The following is a 22,348-nucleotide window of genomic DNA, read 5'->3' as shown; positions in this document are numbered from 1 at the left end:
CCATTTATAACAAAGTCGCTCGTACTAATGGACAACTACTATATTTCTCTTGATGTGTTGCTGTTCTACAGCCGTGATGGCCCGCAGCTATATTTGCACAGCCTCATCAGAATTAATATACTATTCGTCCTTCCAAATTTGGCCTACATCATCTGCTTCATCTGGTTTGAGTCTCACTTCATTGGGCGACTGCTGTGGATCATTCGGCTACTTCCCATGCCGTTTCTTCACACCTCAGCAAAATCTATGAATGCTTTGGCCATCAACTGCGCCGTGGCTCGCGCCCTTTTGCACCCGTCGCTGCTACGCTGTTTTCACCCGGGTAATCAGGCCAGAAGACGCTGTCGCCGCCATTGCAAATCATGTAGCTATTAACTCCCCCATCGAAGTAGCACCACAAGGTTTAACAGGCTCCCAATTCAATTCCGTGCTTCAAATACCCCTACTGCATCGACAGCCTACGGCCTTCTCGGTGGCTATCGGCAACGCGTCTTCTAATCCAACCGAATGCACATTTAGCCTTAACTAGAGTAACCGCAAATGATTCTCCCACAAGTTCAAGCGCAATATTTCGGCCGCCAGCGGCATCGGTCCTGCAAGAGGTCCAAACACACGCCAAGATACGCTTTTGCTTTACCGAGAGTGCTATTTCGGAACAGCAGACAGCGGCAATCTCCGTCGCAGGGGAAGTATGTCTGGGTTAGGGGATGTCCATGCAAATGCCCGTTGCTACAAACACAGGTCTTGTAGTAGCTCCCGTCTCACCGTCTGTTCCATTACAACTAATCACTGAACGCGTTTCCCGGGACGATATTGATACAAAGGAAGCTACCTCCCAGGTGGACAGTGGTCGACTGCCCTCGACCCTAATTTTAAATTGGGTTTTTACAAAATCGAAAAAGTTAGACGAGAAAATGCCCCTTAAAATTAGACAGTTCAATTGACTGTATTATTAATCACAATAAGACCCTGCAATAAGAGTCGAAGGAAGATATTATTATTAAGGGACTTTCCTTATTAAGGGACATATAACAAAGCGTACCTTTGAGATCTGAGAAACATTTTGACAACATGCCGGACGGCCCGATGGTGAGCAGAAATATCCCATGGTAGCTGGGCTTGCAAATACCAAACCTGTTTATGACTGTTAATTTTGTCCCGTTTCTTGAAATGTTCTAAAAACACGGGTTTTTAGCCGAATCCGGTGGTGGTTCTCGTAGTGGCGAAAAATTGAGCCTAAACCTAATCTTGATCAAATGTATGAAAATCATTAGAGAGCCCATAATTGATTTATTAGTCATGGCATCGCATGGGATCGCTCCACCGTCTATTACGCCTCTTTGCAATATTCATCTCACCTGATTCCGGTGTCGTCAGAAATCTTCGACCTTAAACGTTATGATTTCCGACCTTATCGTTCAGATCGTCCGAGAGCCCTGCGGCGTCGGTTTGTGACACGGACTATCTCTCGACATCGGGAATCGCCAATTAGACGTAACGCAATCGGGCCGACAACGAAAGGGCTTACGATCCGCCGACCAAGAACCTCACGCCAAGTGAGGCTATGACGATCCGAATAAATTATCCCAGGATATGACTGATTCACGATATGCAGTTCGACATACGATTTGAAGAGCGCTGTGGCCACGCTCTACCGATGACCCGCCCACACCCGGAAGTTAATTCACGCCAGATTAATTATGCTGGCGGTAATTGCTATCCGACAGGAATTTACATAGGCTCAAGTAAGCAGAAAAAAGCAAAATCACTTGAAGGTAAATTAGCAGACAATAGAAATGAAAACACCGAGCCTCGGTAGTAGGCTATTTGAAGGTAGTAGCTACTACCTTCAAATAGCCTAGAGATATTAACGTTTCCGATAAGATATCAACATTATATAAGTTATGTGAGTGTTCGTGTAGGAGTTATCGTTCAGGCTTTTAAACAAAAAGGCTATAGAGAATGTGTTAAAAAACACAACCTATATATAGCATTATCTAATGAGATTATGCATACTAGGGTAAAAGCATTACCGTATTATAGGCAATAAACAACTTGTTTTGATATATATAAATAATACTACCAGAAATGCGTACAAAACACTAAAAGTTTACTAGTAATAATTAACTCTCTGACTAAATAGAACAAATTAAAAAGATCGTGCGATATAAAGATTTGCGACGAGAGTAAACAACCAGACATGTTAGATTGTATGTCGAGCAAAATACCGAGCTGCAGTGCGAAAAACATAGCCACAAGGGTAAAATCAATTTTATAGAATGTCCCCGAGGTTGTCACCTCTATCAAGTGGCGCTCATCCTAAAAAATGACCAGGAGTTACCAAACTGCAATCATCTCTACTAGGCTTACAAGAAATTCATGCTAATTATTTATGAGTATAAAGGCAACTCCTCACGACTAAAGAGAACACTTCTTTTGCTGTACATTTCTATACGATATACACACGGCTCTACGATCGTTGTATTTTCGTTAAACGAAGATTTTGGAAAAACAAAAACCTCACGAACAATATTGCGTTAGAGATACAGCAATTTTCTCCAACCGTCCTGTTAAACCTACATACAGGACAAATCCTACCCTACCATAACACTTATCTTGTTCACTAGGACGAATGAAATCTCCGTGCTCGAAGAATTTTAATATTTAGCGAGTTGGTTTGTTCCGATTAGAAAACAGGTCCATGAAACCTGGGAAAATCGGATTCGTGTTACAAACATTTGAAACTTCCCGTAGAGTTAAGAACAACTTAACGCTGTTGTCATTTTGAGTCGACTAGTGGCACCTGCGCGGTAACCCCGGTGCGCGCCAAATTCGCTTCTTCCACAGAAGTTCCGGTGGAAACCGGTGATACGAAGTACTTAGTTAGAATTAAGTTCATTTACCTGTGTACGAGTCACCGCAGATTTTTTCGAAACACAAAATGCTCTTTCTAAAGCTTGTTCAACAAGATACATATGATGGCATCTTCCCTGACACTTAAATTTGACCCAGGTCTACAGATAGCTACATCCAGATATATGTGTATATACACCTCAACGTATTATCTCCGCAAAAAACACTGTTTCACATGGTTAGGTCAAACCTAAAGAATATTACCTTTGTTAATTCATCCGTTTTATGTTCCTCGTCGCTGACCATCCTTTAACTGTGATGTGTTCGTTAGGCACCAGACCACGGAAGTGAAGATGGCTCAGATAAAACTTCGTCCAACGCCTGTTTTTTAGTCTGATCACCTTCACGCTGTCGATACATCATATCATGTGATATAATCTCATGATAATTAAAATTTCGTTTATTTATCTTTTTTCCGAGATTCTCTCCGAAAAGATTACCTGATTTCGGCTTTTAATCATACCGATAGTTGCTAATACAGTTACAAAAGTTACAAATCTGTCGTCATATATTACTATTTATTGACAGGCTGTATTCTGGATGCTGTCCCCAAAAACCTTATTTATTTCACTAAGCTTTGCAGCAATGGGACGCGGGTGTTAACGGGACAAACAGATTCCAATTGAAACAGTGCAGAAGGGTAAATATTTTTGATACACTGTCAGAGAAACATCTAAAAGTCGATTGATTTATCAAAATGTCTCCCACTCTTAACGATTGCAACCTGTGTGCTGATTTTATTGCTGTTGTAGCAGCTGCTGTTAGATCATGCTCAGTCAGATACGAGCCTGACTTGGAAGAAGACCTTTCTAAAATAAAATTCAATGCATAATGTTGGAATGATTGACTTCGTAAATGATTAGTGTTTATTGTCACACAGCCCCTGTAAATTATAATGTCTGACATTAGCAGATCCCAGGTACAGATCCCACAAAGGTAATATCTTGCATCAATCTCTATCTACAGAATGTCTAACATTTACATAGATGTTTTATGTCCTTTTGCATGTTAGCTATTTCTCTTTCTCTCTTTATCCCTCTCGATTCGGCCCTTATCAAGGGCGAACGCTTTGCAAGTGTCTAACTATACGTTTACCTCTGTTTTTCTTAAAATGTAGGCTTTACTTTTGACGGGACCCTTACAAAAAGCAGGCTCTGATTCCCAATTTTAACTATTATTGCTATTGTTTGGCTCGATTTGATCTTAGCATTTTTATTTTCGGCAGTGGAGCACTATATATGCTTAATCCGATCTCCTGTCGTGCATCTGTTATATCCCTAAACTCTGCAGTAACGCAGTTCACTCTTTGAGTATGGTTTTTGCCAAGGGTTATGTACACATTTTTATCAGTTTACCTGTATAGCCATTCGACAAAATTATTGCTTTTACAGTACGGCGAACGAGGAAGAGCAGCGACAAATGAAAGGCGCTAATATAGACGTCAGCCAAACAAAACCGTCCCACTTGGGTAGTTTAGTAGATATGTTCCCATCGTTATCAATAGAGGCGTTACTTTCTCTTAGAAGGAAAAAAATAGATCTGTGAAAAAACGGTTGTTAGCACAAGGTTTGCGGAGATTGGCTAAAGGTCCCTTGAATGAACGGGCAAAGCAAAGGCTTCGAAGACTAGCTAGTGATCTAGTTTTCCTCTATCGGCATCTGAGCTATTACAAAGGACGAGCTTAGAACTAATAAATAGGCTTAATTAATTCCTATTATCAAAATGTATCTGTAGGTTTTTCACAAAATCGTACAAACACTACTAATAAAAAACCAATGTTCAAACCTTAGCAAAGCTAGATCAGAAAGTGATGCAAAATATGAAATCAACTCATTAAGATTATATAAATAAAGTAAATAATTAAGGTTGGAATATACGAGTCAAAATATGCTGCCCAACTGTACGTAGGTATTATACCTAAAATACCATACCTAAGAGTTCAACTCAAAAACAAATTGCGATATGGCGGTAACTGACAACTGACCAGCATACTTCTTTCGTTGACCGACGCATGGTTGGGCCAACTCCACTATGTCAAATTGAATCCAGCGATCAACATTGACGGTTGATCAGGTTTGATCCTTACCTATGTCCTAATCACACTGAAATCGTTCCCGCACATTTTTCGAAACTGATAGTTCCTAATAAAAAAGAACAAATGTAGGAAAACAAATCTGTTTTTTCTTGGTCTATTTTTTTTACTTCTCCGAGGTCAAAGTATGGGGTACGATAGTTAGGCGTGCCTAAGGCGATTTTTTTATTTCAACTACATTTCCAAGTTGGCATGCCCCACGTTTCGGGCGCTCATATTGCGTCCATACGAAAACGCATGTTATTATTTACAGTGGCATGCGTTTTTTTCAATCGGTTTTATTGTAACAACGTGCGTAAATAATTAACCTGACAACCCTAATAGGCGCTGTGTTGTACTGCATACAACGGTATCTTCAAATAGATGGGTAGCAGAGAGGAAACAACACCACAAGTTTTATGCACTCGAATCGACCAGGCTTGATTTCTCAGTCGATCTCATCGCATCTTTTCGGTTTTGAAGACAAGGCTATCGTAGGCGACTTTGTTGACGCCCAGTTTCGGAAGGCTTTTCTTCTCCGGCTTCCCGATTCTTTTGTACGCGAAATTCTAATATCTCAATCACTGATAAATCCGTCGATATGCGGCCTGATTCGATAGCCGCTAGCAGTTGCGCGTTGCTGCAGTCGCTCAAGGTAAAACCAGTTGCCCTTTGAGGTAACGTTTTACTGAAGAACATCGAAGGATATTGGTGTTGTAGATGGTGATACCACTAGCAAACTCCGAGGTTCAACATCCCTGTGCTATGTATAAGCTTTATTTTGCATCACGCGTCCATTTTGCCCACCCAGTGGTAGCTAACGATGCGGCATCTAATTCTGTAGGCAGTGTTTCGAACAATGTGATGCGCTTCTCATTAAGACAGCCATATGAATGGTGTTATCACGTAACAATTTTCATGATCTAAACACAGATATGCCAAATGTTTCCGCATTATATTTAGTCTTGAGGTAGTTTTCCTCTGTTTCGAACAGCAGCTGCGTGCCGATATGCTTACTATCATTTATAACGATTTTATTTGATATATATGTACATCTGAGCGTTACTACGGCCAAATATTGGCAGGAAACAAGCGGATCTGATCACTTATCATACTAATTATCGCGTTTGTGTTGCATATTGAGTCACTCGGGCTGTGACAGTAAGTAGCGACTTCGAACCTCTGCAAGGCACGATTGATCTCTTGAATACATAATTGTGACAAGATCTGACTTTTTTTGGGGTTTAAAATTATGCTAGCTGCGGTTCGATCTGCTTGTCTGCCTAATCGAGCGTAAACCCATCGTCATTATGAATATTAAGAACGTTAATCTCCTTAAGTAACTCTTTGACCCTGGCGAAACCACGACGGGTAAGTGTCCTTCCAGTCGCGGGAGGTACCGTTGGCTGGGCTTTAGCTTTGATGTTTTCGTAGCGACAGTCGTCTATGAGAAACCTGCGAGGTTGTAACAGAAAGGAAAAGCCACATAATTCAAACAGCTGTTATCAGTGCTCAAAGATATAGATAATAACTTACGAAGACGAAGTAAAGTTTGTATGTATAACAAGAGTGATTCATTTAGCTAGATTAGCCTATTACTGCGCTAAGTCCTAAAGGGACTGTCGACGAGCTGACGAGCCTTAGTAGAGAGAAGAAACAATCGAAATTTGTATAAACGTTGGCCCGCTGGCCAGTATAGTGTGTTAGCTATCCTGCAATATTGCAGTGATAACGTGTTTAGTGCCCATAACCGGAACAACATGGAGATAATCTAGATTCGAATCAAGACTTACACGCCCTTTGATATCCCATCAAAATCTGTGCAGTAATAGGAAAGGTAATACTGGATACGGTCATCATTCCCTTCTCTGATGCGTCTCTATTGAAATGCGTCCCTTTCCTAACCTGACAGGTTCTTCAAGCGATCCTAGGACAGCGATACCGAGTTTTGTCGTAAAAGGTACAACTAGCCGTCTTAGCCATGAAAGAAATTTTCTGCATGTAGTTCGTCTCTGCTGTAATGGAGCAATGGCGTGTTTGCCTACATAACTGAGGTAGTTCTAATAAGTTGAGCGGATTAGTCTAACTGTGCATAGGTACGCTTCGCTTCGCGTTAGAAAGCCATCCTCCAGCCGGCTGAAGCAACGCTTGAACGCGGCAATAGAATCGGGTATAGAACTTAGACCATTTACTATGTTATAGGAAACGCAAATCAGTCTTTATGCCTACCTGTACCAAATTAACGGAAGAGGTGCAGTTCCAAGATGCCACAGCGAGTGAGCATCAAAAATGAACCACACCGGAGAGAAGTCTAGAACTTCAAGAGATGATAATGCCAAAAGCGATATGACGACGAAGGCGCACTTCGCTGCATAGGGCCGCCCTCGGTTTGTCCACGTCCAGTACAACCAGCCGGCCGAATTAATAATGCCTGTTTGGGAAACATGTCAACATATCCATCGCTAGCATGGCATACCCTCATCGTGTTTATACGCAAGTAGCATAGGTCTATATTATCATACATATGGCTTTAGCCTGAAACTCGCCAAAATATAGCCGGAGTCATGACCTGTTGCCCATATATGTACAGTTACTTTTCACGCCAGCCTTGTCTTACCTGTGGTTATATTAAGAGTGATATGATATTGATAGTCAAATTTAACGTTGAGCATATAGTAAAGATGAAATATGAAGAAACAGATGAAGGCCACTTGCACCAGCCATTGTACAGCCGATTCCAGCTTGTCCATGATCATCCTGTAGACATTGGTAAGCGGTAGTTATTAGACACCGAACCTTCTCACCCCATGGCGAAGTTACGTTTACGATAACTGCTAGCGTTAATGTTGTGTTTTTAATATAAACATAGTTGATATTCTCAAAGTGAACTAGGTCAGGCAACAAGGGTTACCTAGCCACGAGGGCGTAGAGTGAGTAAAGCACAATCGAAAATGCTCCAAAATAGTCCATGAACTCCGTAATCGGAATATCCCGAGAGTGGAACGCTGTTGACCATAGCCAAGCATTCATCGCCAACTGAAACGGACGATCGTAAGTTTAAAAATTCAATACGCTATCATTATTGCTATTCAATAAATTGACAGTACTAAACTAAATCAATATTTATTAAATCATAAATTAGGAAAAATACACTTATTAATAGTACTATTATTTTCGTCGTTTTTACTATATGATTGTTGTTAGCAAGGATACGTGACTTTGGAGGTTTTTGATTTATGTGACGTATAATATACAATAGCAGTTTGATCATAATTTATTTCCATTCTGTATCGATGATACTTCTCGGCGGGAACTAGCCGAGAACCGGACAAAGGAAGTTTAGGTAAAAAAAGAAGTAAGAGAGAACAATCAATAAATAGCAACGACAGCGCTAGCTAAAAACAAACATATTCAGTTTGTTCCGTCAAAGATCAGCAACCTACATAAGCGTGCGTTTTCCATAATGCGTAGAATCGGTTGTTAGGTGCCACTCGGCGACTGAATTCACTCCAGCCATATATGTGCGCGAAAAGATTCAATAGGGAAAAAAAAACGGATGCCGGCTCCTGAAGACCCAGCCAGCGAACAAATGGCCACTGAAATCATACAGAAAAAGCATACTTTCACAGTCAATCTAAAAGATTGGTACAGCGTACCAGAATCTAGCAACAAATACTGACTTTGGCCAGCCATACCCTATCGCTGACAAGCCGTACTTTGTCGTCGAATGTCTAACCGTAAACACTATTTTGTCTCTTAATAGATTCGATGTATACGAGAGGATTTGCGTAAATTCAACTACTGATTCAATACAACTTCTGCAAATTAGTCGATTTTGGTAGAGTTACCCAAGCGTATTCGTTCTTAGAAACGATACCACCCGATCAAGTAACGTAGACACGAAACTAATAGTATTCTAGTTATAGTATTCATTTGTAGCTAATGTCTATGAGGCTATATCGTCTGCGAATGATATTTCGTTTCCGACAAACTCACTTTTCCTCTGAACTGAACCCGTTCGTCGAAACTGTCAAAATAGTCCACGGTTTTCCACATGCATTGGTGACCACACTCATCCTCACAGTCCCATCCCAGGAGCCGCAGATGCCACGGCTGCCTGTGCTCGAACCTGCCACAAAATAACGTAACGTAACGCCGTCTATTAGTCCATCTTTTTTTCATATTAGCTACATTGTTGAACTGACATATCATACATACGAGTTCGGACAACACCTTCTTTTACCTGAAAATGGCACAGAACAATGCTGGATGCGGATAGACCATCCCGCTCATAAAGGGGCCAGTCACATCGATCCCGTTTTAGTGCTGATTAATAATCTAGCTGAGCTCGTTCATGTTCACCGAAGCGGCACGATCGGCACACCGCCGCCAATACTGATATTCTGCTAGTAGTCGTGCAAGTCTTCGTATCGAGGACAGGATCTAACTTGGAAGTATCTGATCTTCACAAGGTAGCAAAGATTAAATTGGAACAAGCTCGATCGGCACGGCGATTTGACGCACCGCACGCATTTCGCTTCTCGTTCTGCCTTTTCGTTGCTGAAGAGGATCTAGCCGTCGGCGGCCGGTATCATTGTCGAACCGTTCAAAAACGTTTGCTCTAAAATAAAGTACTATTCCAATTTGATGGTAACATTGATCGTACAAACTGTGAAATGATACGGAAGACATCCTAGCCTTAAACGGGTTAATACCTCGGTACGTCTGAACTCTTGTTCCACAGCTGAGCTGGCCCCTCTAGACCCTAATCAGTTCTACTATGTCTTGAGTAATATCGACTTTATGTTTATTTGCTAAATTTACTTTGGCAACAGAGTACGCGATGCTGAGCTATCCTGTAACGGCAACTATCGTGTGCCTCAAAACGTAACAGCTATGGCTACCTATGTAGGTAACGTGGTATCGTTCTACTGCGCGAAACACCGTTCGGCCGACACAGACGATAAGGCCATGTTGTTCGATGTATACTGCTGGAAAATACTGACGATCCGTCTACAGCTAACAATTCAAGCAAATAAGTAAAATTCAAAAAATTACAAGTCCACTGCAGCGCATCGGACGAACCCAACTATAAAATTTCCTGCAATACTTATGGTGATGTAAATAACACCTACAGTCTGTACTTTCTATTCCTTTTAGAGAGAGCAATTGAGGTTGAGGATGAACTCGATCAGTCCACTGGAACTACTCGAGATCGAGGCATCTTATCGATTTCCCCACGACGTTTCACTGATCTATCCCAGGGAATAGCAAATTCGTTGTTCGAACTGGTTATATAGGCGTGACTTCATTGGCTGTTCTTCATTGTTCGATATGCCAGCTAAATGCGACTAAAGAAAGGCACGTGACCTTTACCGAGCACTCCTGCGTGGAGAAGCCAAACACTTCAGCCAAATTTTTGCTTCGTTATATTGTCTCCGCATGATCGGTACCTCCTCCCTCTTCCCCCTAGCACACACACACACACACACAATAGTTGATAATTACAGTTTCTGAATATATAAATCGATATATTTATGCCTAATACATTTAGGGAACTGTGTCAACCTAAGATGAGCACAAATTACCTTTCAAGAATTCTGCTATTTTTCTCACTCAACCCCCAAGCTTCAGGTTCGCCAAGTCTTATGTTGAGATTGCTGTATCAGACTTTTTTTCGCCGAACTATTGTTGTGCTTGTATTTGAAAAAAAAATTAGCAAAATTAATGCAGGAAATTACTGTCCCGTCTAACGCCGCTCAATTTTCTGCTGCATTTTTAAAAAAAGGAATAATGTGTCGTGTAGTTCGTCCTTTTTGACCCCGCTTAATACAGATTTATTACCCATGATTTTATCTATACGCTAAACAGCTTGGGAGTAGCACATAAATAGACTTTAATAAAGTATATCACGAAATCCAATTTGCAAGTGATTCTTCTGCTTTATGATGGCTTTCAGCGAACCTAATTGCGAATTCGTTAAATTTGAAGGTCAGAAATATCTCAGGTTTTTCGCTGCCTACTCTTTGTCTGTCAGCTGTCAGTTTAGATCAGGATATTAGTCGAAGCATGCACAGTATCCGCAGACACAACGTCGCTAGATATTTAGCAACACAGAATAATGTTTTTTTGGCCATTCTCAATTTGATATGAGAAGCAGAATGATTGAACTTTCCTCCAAGTGTACAAAGACGACCTGATAATGAACTATTATCTGTCTAAAGCCAATGATCTTAGTGGAACATGTACGACAAGTTTTAAAGCCATTGCAAAGAATTAAACTGTAAATAATAATGATAATAATAATTAAAATCATTCCTACGACGCAGCGCAGCTGTTTCTATTTCTAGTTAATCTATATGCTACACAATGCTCGCTATATATGCCGCCCATCCCCTTTTTTCTATAGAAAATTTTCAATACTGGTAACATCCTCTCTTTCGGCTGTATACAGAAACTATTAATTTTCTACTGCCAAACTCTATAACGGCCGAATAGTTTCTGAAGGCATCTATCATCAGCGACGCGTCTTCGTGAATCTTCTGGTCCTACAACGAAAGCGCGATTCTTAGATATTTTAGTAGTAATGATATTATGACTATGTTTTCGCCATCTCTAAGCAACATGACTGAGGGCTTAGAGTGTAGATGAAACAAACAGCGAATGTTCGACCGGATCGGGCAAATGAAGCATTTCTAAATGTGCTTTTCAGCATCTAATACAGAGAATCTATCCGCTTACGCAAAGAAGAGCCCGTACACTGAGCACTGTGTATCAACATGGCGCCCGACGACAGTACACATAACGGCATCTACAACAATCGAATAGTTCTTTTTCTATGATACGATCGCGCAGCTATTGCAACGCTATCTATTTAGTTGCAGTCGTTCGCGGATACGAACAATGCACTGGGATCTATAACAGTAGAAAGTACGGCTGTTCACCAAACTAGCTGGGTCGGCATAAATGAGGTCTGTCCATTCTCAAGTGATAATAAATGTGTGTTCGCAGTTGAATTGATTCTTCACGAATCTCTTTTTCTACGTCTATCCTTTGTACAACCGAGGTGACGTCGCAGGCTGCTTTGAAGTAGAACACTTCGCTCGCAGCAATCGCCTAGTAAACGAAACGTGTCTTGGCATATATCGTTGGTTTTTCACTTGTCGCTGCTTCCTTTACCCGTCCGGCTTATCGTACTGGAGGTGGGTTCGAAAGCTGGACGCAAGACCTAGTCGACAACGCCCGTCGTACTCTAACGTCTTTCAATGGAATAGATTCGCTATATTTCAAATAAGCCGCCCAATGTTAAAACAGCCGTCCCGCTATTTACACCTGTGTTCGAAATTGTGCTGACGTTCGGCGCTGTAGGTCGCTATGTGCTTACCAGATGCCATCAGCTATACAGTTTTGCTTACCAACATTAGAATAACACCGAATCGATAGAGAAGCTAAAAAAATAAAAACCGTTTACTTCTCTCTGTTTAAGCATCCTTCTTCCCTGTGGTACCAAATAGCGGCTCGTGCCCAGCTGTTGTTGTCCGCATTAACCACGAATCTCTATCTGATGCTTATCTGTACGTTATCCCTGAGGCATCGTAGCACGGCCACCGCTGCCGTCATAATGATGCCAAGGGCAATTAGAGAGTAAAACGGTCCAAGACGAACCGCATCTTGATGGAAGTTGCTGCGGTTTCTGTTGTTCTACCTACAGCCCGTGCGCCCAGTTGCCATTGCATCAATACTGTTATATTTTAGTGGATCAAACGCATAGATCGGAAGCAAAGAACAGAACATCAACTGTAATAAATTGATTTATAGACAGACAGATGGCCAATAAGTCTGACATCGAGATCTGTTACAGTGACGCCATCATAGATTCCTGGCCATTAAAAGTTTCCCGATTGAATTTTCGGCTAGCTTTTACTACCTGCGGACATCAATTAGGCCACCTTTGTGATGCCTAACGATTGCCACTATCTATTATTATGTTGGCCAATAAGGATTACAATGTACTGATTCCTTAGGTTCTTACAGACTTCGTAAATAGTACTTGCGGTGATATTTTTTGAATTATTTAAAGTAGCCTTTCATTATCAAGTCATATCACACGAACGTGCCTCGCGTACACTGCGAATGTTTCTGAACCGTCAACTCAGATTACGCTTTGATCTAATCGCGTACATATGGCGGGTGACAATTTACCGTCCGATCGCGCGCACGTACTTTTCAGATTTCAGAACAAAGTCGCTGAAACAATGACACGTAAGCGACGAACAGCCGTGCGATTTCCTAATTAACTACTTTTCTTTTTTTTTTCATTTACTTATGTACAGTCAAAGATTTCTATTGATACAAATGACAGCAACTAGTCCGATGTGAGCACCGAGTAAATGAGCCGGGTTTATAGGTTATTTGCCTAGCCGATTACCAGGTTATAGTATACTATGTTTTGTATATAGCTCATGGCGTTATTGCGCATACTGCGTTCAGCCATAGTGCTAATGACTCGATACTGAGATATCACCAAAAAAAAGCGCGTAATCATTGTCGAAGAATGAAGATATACACTCAGATACGTAGATTTCTATATATTCACAGATCTTTAAATATCCATATATATGTAAATCCTACACCTGCAAGACTGGGCAAGAATTTCTGGTCCGTGTCTATCAGTTACTAGCTATTAGAATAATGTCAAGCTATACTAGACGATAACGATCTACTATAACTCCGTCGAAATTTCGTAGACGCCTCCAAGGATATAGCGTTCCATTTGACATCAAGCAGGAGACACTGCCAGTCACTACTAGACTATCCTCGCCTTCGAATAAGCACGATAACAACATAGCAACAGCAACAACAACAATTTCACAACAACAAAAATATACAGAACGTAATCTGGCTTAGACGTTTTCGGCCGCTTTCAGAGTTCGTCGCCGCGCCCAAATGGTGCTATAGTATAATGCTCGGGGTACCGAATTGGCAATGTATGCTTTGTAAAGACCTAAACGAGCTAAGACAATATTCAAACGTAAAGCAACGCAGACCACAGTCGGTTCTAGGAAACGATCTTTTTTAGTGAAAACATATGCTTTTACATATAAGGCTCTTGTAACCTGGGTAGTGACATGATATGATTCTATTGATCACATAACAATGAGAGCGCAGTACGCGTTTCGATGTCCGACTTTGAATTTAGCTTGGCCTAGGAAGCTCCGCGCTGCTGCCGCCTTTGTCTATATATGGCACCAACTTAATTCGAATTTTACCTCTTCCGAATTTTGGGGAGAACTTAAATTTAGCAGTATATTATCTTTGCCACAACTAACTTGTTTCTCGTTATGCTTTATACTAAGAAAACTAGCTAATGTAAGTTGATCAAATGTATAGCCATGGTAAGGTCAATATTAGTCTACTACCTGGAAAGCACCTCCACATTAGAATTTTTAACTTTTGGCTTTTCCCGAAATAGAAATGTACCGATTCCCTTTATTGTGTCCAGCAATTCGTCTAATGACGTAGATTCAGCTTCAAGTCAACCTAGTTAATTATTGCTGCAGTATCGCTTTCCTTACTCATTGGCATAACACATAGTTCCGAATGCATTACAAATTAATACAAATATCTTGTACATATTTTTCTACAAGAAAACAAGAGCACCTATTAAAGCATCGCGCCAAAAAAAATTTGAACTTCACTTATGGACCACCGTATAGAACGAAACATGAAGCTAGCACTGTGAAAATTTCTCGCAGATTTGACACTTTTACAAACATTATTGGTAGTCTTCTCATGAACGTTAACGCGAATCCCCTCTATTCTAGACACGTCATTGGTGCTGGGGAAAATGTCAGCAACTTCGTCCAACCCAGCCAGGCCTTGTTACCTATGCAAACGCTTTTATAGAAAAGATAGGTTAGAGAGTGCTGGAAACATTAAGGAAACACGAGCACCGTTCGGTGTCAACAGAAACCAATGACGCTTTACAGAAGCGTTTTGTTCTTCGAAAATGTCAATTTTCTTTCTCTCAGTATCTGTCTAACTTGAATTTTGAACCTCTTGTTAGGTGAGATACTATCTATCCTCGAGTATCGCTTTCGATTTGTATCTGAACACGTACTTGTTGCGTCTGAGCGTGGACACGTTCTAAATCTAGTAGCATCACAGATTTATTCGATATTGGTTTGCTTTACTTGTCTTGTTGGTAGCCAGTTTCACTGCTGAATAAAACGCCGACTTCTCCCAATTAATCTAGCGATCTATCGCTATTTAGATTACCTGCTGACATCGCCCTCGGTCGAGCAGTTTCCAAAGAAGCAGTTGTGGATGCAGCTCATGAAGACGTGAGATTGATCACCAAACGATGCCCGGCTGCCTTCGGGCGCCGCCGCCAGGGTTAAAATTAGAATGACAAACACCGGTCCGACAGCAAACGGCTGGCTGTGGCGGCGGCGGCGGCGGGGGCTTGATCCACCACTTCTGTCAATCTTCCATCGTGGACGCGCAGATCGCAGCAGTCCTGCTGTGGACAGCATTGACATGTTACGTCTGACTGCAGTCGTCTGTTTCACAGCAACACCGACATCGACAGCAATAGCAACTCAGGCGTACCCTGTCGGGCTGCATGTCCGCCTACAATTCAACCAGGAAACGGGGAAACTTATTAAATGAAAGGAAAGCGAAAAACGTATATATATATATATTGCAGATAAACGTTAAGTTAAAATACATGACAAATGAACGGTGCAGACTGACACTGCCCGCGCGTCGTATTAAATAGAAACAGCATTTGTTGGTGAGGATCAGGTTTGTTTTGTCGTCGCAGAGTTAGAAAGCATAAAAGGATATAGGCAAAGCTACATAGAACCTTTGTTAAAAGTGCAAAAGACAACGGGAACATTTTTGGTGGTAATTATCATATTACCAACTACACTTAATGGATTTATATAGGTCTTTACGAGTTATGGATAGAAACACGTGGAGTTCGATATTACTACAGGTTATTTGATTCGTTACGAAAGCTTTGAGGGGATAAAATTACGTTTGACGATTTAGAAAGATACTGTCCGCATAATGTTTTTTTGTTTCGAAAAATTGCAATGATAGATGCTGCTCCGTTAGCCGCTCATTGGCGACATCTGTACGCAATCCAAGCCATAACAACTGTCGCCGCAGACATTCACTGAAAGACACATTTAACAGATAGTTCGAGCTTATAAGGCGTTACATGCGATGCAACTGGGGATCATCAGGGGTCGCTGGTTCAAGCCACGCCAATGATACACGCTACATGACGAGCGTCAGTCAATAGAAACGAGCATAAGAGGATAACGTTATTGAACGAACTCAGTGAGAGTTCTACGTCAGACATAACTTAAGGTCAAGTTGAAATTCTAGGTCTCGACTTGCCCTGGTGGATTTTATTATTTGTTTACATTTATTGTAAAGCAATGCCTAACCATTGCATAACCACCGCATAGGCTTTGCTATTGTTGCACACGTTAATTTATTCTCTTTATAGTAGCAACTAAGGTTTATGGTAAACAAGCAATAGGATAGTACATCACTCGCTTCTGGAGAGGAAAAAGCAAACGCCCTTTGAACTAGTGGCTGCTACAGCCTTACTAAAGAGGGAAGAATCATCGTGTTTCTGGCTACAGGTCATCCACAGGATGCACCTACCCCCGCGATTTATTCTCTCCTAAATGACTATTTACGTTTACATCGACTCCAATGGACTGCAGAGCTCCGTAACAACGATGTTCAACGTTGACAGAAATTCTATATCCGTTCATTGCCACAACTACGATGTCGTACAGTGGTCCAGAACGACACAGATTTGCATTTCTACGAAATCCATATGTCCGTATGACTACCGGAAAAACCACGTTTTCCTTATTTTTTCTGTGTACACGTCCTGACGCACTTTTTGCTACTACTTCAGACTTCGCTTGGTTCACACGAATTCTCTATTTTGGCGCTGGGCCTACGACATGCGCCTGCTCCGCCTACCACCTTTTAGGTATGCTTACAATTGTCTTAATAGTTCCGGGACCCAGCGGCGCCGGCGAAATGGGATTATCTAATGAAAAGGGTTATAGATGACAAGTCATTTTTGACGCTGTCATGTCAACGGCAAGCTTATAGTAACGCTGTCGCCGTTACCGACTTGTTTCCTATTTTCTGTCAGGCGTTACCAGGCCACTTATGGTTCGTACGCTCACATTCGTCATAGTAGCGATGTTTGTATTCATCATCAGAACGCGTCATTAATTTCCAGCCGAAGCCGCCGTAGCATCCGCCTCTGTACGCCGATGTCGCTGGCTTCAGGCCAGCAACAGACGCTAGCAATACATCGGCATAGATGCACCGAAAGACCGCCGAATATATCTATGCCCATTGGATAGAGAAACAATAGATATGATTATGGCATTCGTCGCCAAATAGTACAGACGGTATCAGTAGCTAACAAATGCTATGCGCTGAATATACTGTTAAGTATACTGTTGAAGCCATCGCGGCATTTCAACGACTACTAATCGGGTTCCCGCTTGTAGCAGCATGCAATAATACATCTTTTCGAGGACACAATGGCACGAACATGGAACAGACAATGGCCCATGTACGATTCTATTTATTAAAGTCGAGTTGTTGTTTGTGAAATAGCGGTGCGTGTAATTCATTAGCGTTGTGGGGTGGCGCTGGCCAGTAATGAGAATAGACGCGACCAACTTGAGTGTGAAAAGTAGTTACGTCGTACGGCAGGCGCCTGTATGCATACGACTGTTGTTAATGATGACGGGACTGAAGTATCGCAGCAACGAAGGTCTCGCAAACGGAAAACATCTTCACGGTGAAAAGAGTCGTCTCAATTAGAGTCCAACGCGTAGAAGTGTTCGAGGGAAGGCTATGTTTCATTAACGTTTAACGTACATCTTTGTACGGTCCTGGAACCTACGTCAAGCTGAGGTATGTTATGATTTCTTGGAAAAGGATCCTGCAGACAAGAGGTTCAGTTTGATGTGCCCGTGAGCAAAAAGTAGTACGCGTGGCCAATAAACTTTGAAAAGAGACTCATCAAAAGTCTACAGAGATCTTCTTTGTGTGTGTCGCTTTTTATGTTTTATTACTGATCGTATACATATGTATATATGACACTGTTTTCCCTGTATTTTTAATTGGTAAATAGGGTTCTTTGTGAGTTACTTTGCTTTGTTAAATTCTCTCTATTCCTAGCCCATTTTCCATCGCGGGAAAAAGAAATTCAATTATTGATCTACTTTTTCGTCTGCTATGCTCTTGACAGCGTTTTCGAGGAACACTTGGATGAGTCGCCCACCGTTTAGCATAGATAACCAGCACTGTGTGACCTTCTCTAGAAGTCTTACAGCGAATCCATTACGATTAAATTGCCTGGTGAGCTGGTGCTCTTTCGGGACATCGGTTAGCGCCTAATCGTTGTTGTAATTTTCTAAAGGGCTAGCGCAAAAATAAATAAATAAAATAAAATTGAACATTTTACTTTCAGAAAGATAAACTTTTGAGTTCGATCTTCTATCTAAGAGTATTTAGTACATAAAATTTTAAATCTGGCTGAACGCTTTCCAAGAGTCGATTCGTACACTGGTCCACACGTGCTTCCCTTTGGCCTCGATATTGGTCCTACAAAAGGTAAGCCATACATAATAGCTCTACTCATAACAGCAACGATATTTCTATACCTGGACAAGTCATCTTCCTGTTTCAAAACATCTAAATCATTATTACAACGAAAACGTTTGTGGAGCTATCAAAAATACTAAAATCAACTTAGAAAGTCGTGCCTTACTCGCATCTCTGCGTGCGTTCTGTGCATGCTGTTTCCCCACAAGCCCTAGTACAATATGTAAGCTACGTACGTGTAACAATTCACTTCTAATAAATACAGTTCTCTTCCACGAAACAAATTAGTATGTGATGCCATACACCGTTTTCTACCCTGAATGCTGATTGACCATTTTTTATGGCCATCTCTTCTTTCCTCCGCTGACCCGAAAACAGCGGCAAAGTTCAAGCAGCCGATCGTTCTAGCTAGAACAGCTAGATGGTCAGCTGACCCGTCGTGGCCAATAGGCCATAGAGAATAATATAGCGAATGCATTAGATTACAGGATCTATTGTAGAGACAGCAGTAGCCGTAATATTTATGTCCGCTGTAGACGCAGCCGAAACGAGCGATCATTCACTGACTGATTGCGTGCGTCAACACAGCTTCACAGGGCAGCGTCAAGTTTTATTGGTACAAAATGAGGTCTTGATGGTCAATCTCTCACTTCGGTGATCGCGTCATCTCAATGATTGGCGATCTGCGAGCAGAGTGCCTACAGAAGTTGTGCTAGCGTCGAGATAATGCAGTGCTAACACGTCTATTTGCCTACTGAAATTGGGGACACGTCAGGTAGTGTAGCTCCAAACCTGTTTCTTTTTTTTTTTTTTGGAAACTGGAAAGCGCTTCGCGCTGGCAGCCAGCCACTTGAAACAATGCCCAATGACAATGCGGCAACGTTGGACAGCTAATGAAGCTTGATTAGATCACACCTCTGTTATTACTTGTGAAGTGTGAATCTCATACGTGGCCGGTCTGAGCTCTGCCGTTGTTGTACTTCATCAATAGTGGTGACAGCGAACGAGGCCATGCTGGTTCCTTGCTGACTCAGACCAAGCCTCTGACGAGTGTTCACCGCACATTCTCAACAAATCAATACCGTAGGCGCGTTGCAATGCTCAGCTGTCTGAATATCGACTGTTTACTGCAAGCAGCCGCTGTGTTCGAGCGTATGGTTTGAGTTTTACGTCTGGTATCGCCGTTAAGCAATTCCGTCAGACGGCTGGCTCCCAGCACAAAATGAAATATGTCTGTGCTCGGGTTCGAACCTGGACCACAACGTACTGCTTAAATTAGCACGCAAGTACGTTACATATTGAGTTATCACAAAAATACGTTAATAAACCCACTCAACTCACGTATCTTTAGTGAATATGATATTGTTGATGTTCATCATTATTATTACCTGTAATATTTTCGTTTTCGTTAGTGGTGTCCGTGTGTCTTGCTGACAATGAGGTCTACTGTCGAAATCGGCTTTTTTGCCCATATTCCTTATATATATATATATATATATATTGTTATAGTAAATACCGAACGGACGACTACTAGCTGAAGCCTGTGCATAGCAATCAATACGGCGTGCCACTACTAGTAACCCTGTTACATCTAACTGTAACTAAAGTGTAAGTTAGGGATTTTAGCGTTACCGGTATAAATGGAATGTGTTGGTAGTTTACGTGGCGTGTCAGTCTCTGTGATGTTTCTGTGGTAGACACTGTTGTGCACTTAAGTTCCGCTTCTACCAATTGACCAATTTTTATCGGCTATTTAGAAACGATCTTTCATTTGCATCAGGGGCGGAAATATCTTTGCTTTTGGGTTAACACAGAGCAGACTCATCTGCTGCGCACGTCACCATGTAGCCGCAACGACTGTGGCAGTATTAGAGCTAACCAGAGTGTTTCCCATAACCACCCGCCAGAGCACACTATATATACGACAAGTTGCCCCTGCGCCCTAGTAAACCCTGGCAATGTGTAGGACACGAGTCAGAATCCCTGTGTTCACTTACCTGACAAGAACTGACAAAGCCCTATCTCTCTGGGGTTCGGTTGGTTTCATATTTGCGAAGCGGCACCTGGAATCGAATCGGTTAACACAGTGTTGCGAAACGTGCGTGTGCCGCCATGTTCTCGTGCAGTTATTATATCGCAGTAGAGTGCCATCGTGTTTGACCATCCTATTTTTTATGCTAGTTTCCAGCCATTTCTGGGTATTTCAGCGCTCGGTACGGATTACCCGTCGTCCCCTCCAATGCGAGCTCATTCGTCCTTGGCCAAGCCTTTTCTGGTGTCCTCTTCGTTTCATATGACCGGTTAGAAAATGCTTTCCGATCAGCTACTATATCAGCACCACGACATATTCGCTTAGTCCAGTAGGGGGCCTTATATTGCATATGGCAACAGTAGCGCTATGCAGAACCGCTAAATAAAGGTAAAATAGAATATACTTTTGCTTGACAATTGCTTTTCTCGATACACGTTTCGTTTTATAATTTACTGTTGTTGTTACTTGGTTGACTTCGTCAGACCACTTTCGTATCTTCGTCTTTTCTGTTCCCGTTAAAGGTAAAGGAATTAGACCGAAAAGGTAATGAAATGCGCGAGAAGGAAGAAGTAACCAGCAATCCCCATATTCTGCTCTTACACAAGCAACAATTCGACAAAACGCAAACCAACCTGTCGCGACACAACTTTGGTCGCGCCGACGTTCGAGACGGTGCGATTTGCATGGCGGTTCCGGCCCCCGTCCCAGTCGGGCGTTCGAAATCGTACCGTTCACGAAAAAAAAAGGCACCATTTACGAAAATCAGCATTCACTTAATCGTATCATACCCTTTTCATGGAACTAATCGCATACAGGATCAAGCTTTGGTCCTCTCTCTTCATTCCGCTCAGATGCTAGTCTCGAATATTCTGAAGCACGTTGGTAAAACACGCGCAAGCAAACGAGAAATTAATTAGAATAAAGTTTTTGTTTCTCAGAGACATCCTTGAAAGGGACATAGCGAACCATACACCCAGTACGAGCAAGTAGCCAGTGTTGACGTTCTATTTCAACCTATAATAATAATAGCCCCTGTTTGTGTAACTGCTAACAATGCAATAATGTCAGCATACACATGAGAATAAACTCTTGTTCACTGATAGACGCACAACGCTGCCCAAATAACTCGGCACAAACCCGCTCCAATTATGTGTATCTGCACACGGTATCCTGTAGCCGGCAGCGATTCCTATTGACATGGTTGACCGCTATTCGAATAATTCGCTACCGCTTGTCCGGAGACTTCTTATTCTGCGGGCTACCTAAAACAACGATAGGCTGACTGACCTTAGTAGTTGTCTCGGCTCAAGCTCGCAGCGCATAACATTTCGGCTTTATAAGCTAGAACAGGAGCGACTTCAGAATACGGCCGCGTACACGTACATAGACACATACACGTGCATATACACTCTGATCACAATAGCACAACGGCGAACAGCACCGGCAGAGTCCCGCCATCCACTAACCAATCTTCACCTTCTCAGTCGAAGGATCGGCGCACCTCAGTGTAACGCAACGCAGCGTCAAACTAGCGTCATCCATCCGTCTCCAATCCCCGCCACGGCAAAACGTAGCTAAACGCTTCTATGTCCAACGGCCGACTCTTGGGCTCGGTAGCCAGGCGATGATAGCGACGGCAGGCGCAGAAACTCTGCTCGCATTTGCTCTCT

The 22,348-nt window shown here is 42.1% G+C and overlaps 1 protein-coding gene across 15 annotated transcripts; it reads right to left on the bottom strand.

The window, feature by feature from the left end:
- Positions 1 to 3,742: 3,742 nt before the first annotated feature.
- Positions 3,743 to 22,305, bottom strand: PGAP3 (Per1-like protein PGAP3). 15 transcript variants are annotated; one of them, XM_022836676.2, is made up of 10 exons: positions 21,966 to 22,301; positions 21,311 to 21,547; positions 20,644 to 21,055; positions 15,263 to 15,616; positions 8,981 to 9,113; positions 8,428 to 8,580; positions 7,896 to 8,020; positions 7,602 to 7,741; positions 7,214 to 7,415; positions 3,743 to 6,439 (listed from the first exon to the last, which is right to left on the bottom strand). In XM_022836676.2, the coding sequence occupies exons 4-10, from the start codon at positions 15,523 to 15,525 to the stop codon at positions 6,268 to 6,270; spliced, it is 1,188 nt and encodes a 395-aa protein (XP_022692411.1). In that variant the 5' UTR covers positions 15,526 to 15,616; positions 20,644 to 21,055; positions 21,311 to 21,547; positions 21,966 to 22,301; the 3' UTR covers positions 3,743 to 6,267. The 15 variants fall into 15 exon arrangements, with proteins under 15 accessions (XP_022692411.1, XP_086825237.1, XP_022692415.1 ...); XM_086969111.1 differs by having other exon boundaries at positions 20,644 to 20,709; XM_022836680.2 differs by having other exon boundaries at positions 22,155 to 22,301.
- Positions 22,306 to 22,348: the final 43 nt, after the last annotated feature.

This window comes from Varroa jacobsoni, unplaced genomic scaffold (genome assembly GCF_002532875.2).
Source record: "Varroa jacobsoni isolate VJ856 unplaced genomic scaffold, vjacob_1.0 scaffold_663, whole genome shotgun sequence".
NCBI lineage: Eukaryota > Metazoa > Arthropoda > Arachnida > Mesostigmata > Varroidae > Varroa > Varroa jacobsoni.
This window is presented reverse-complemented; position numbering and strand designations above follow the sequence as displayed.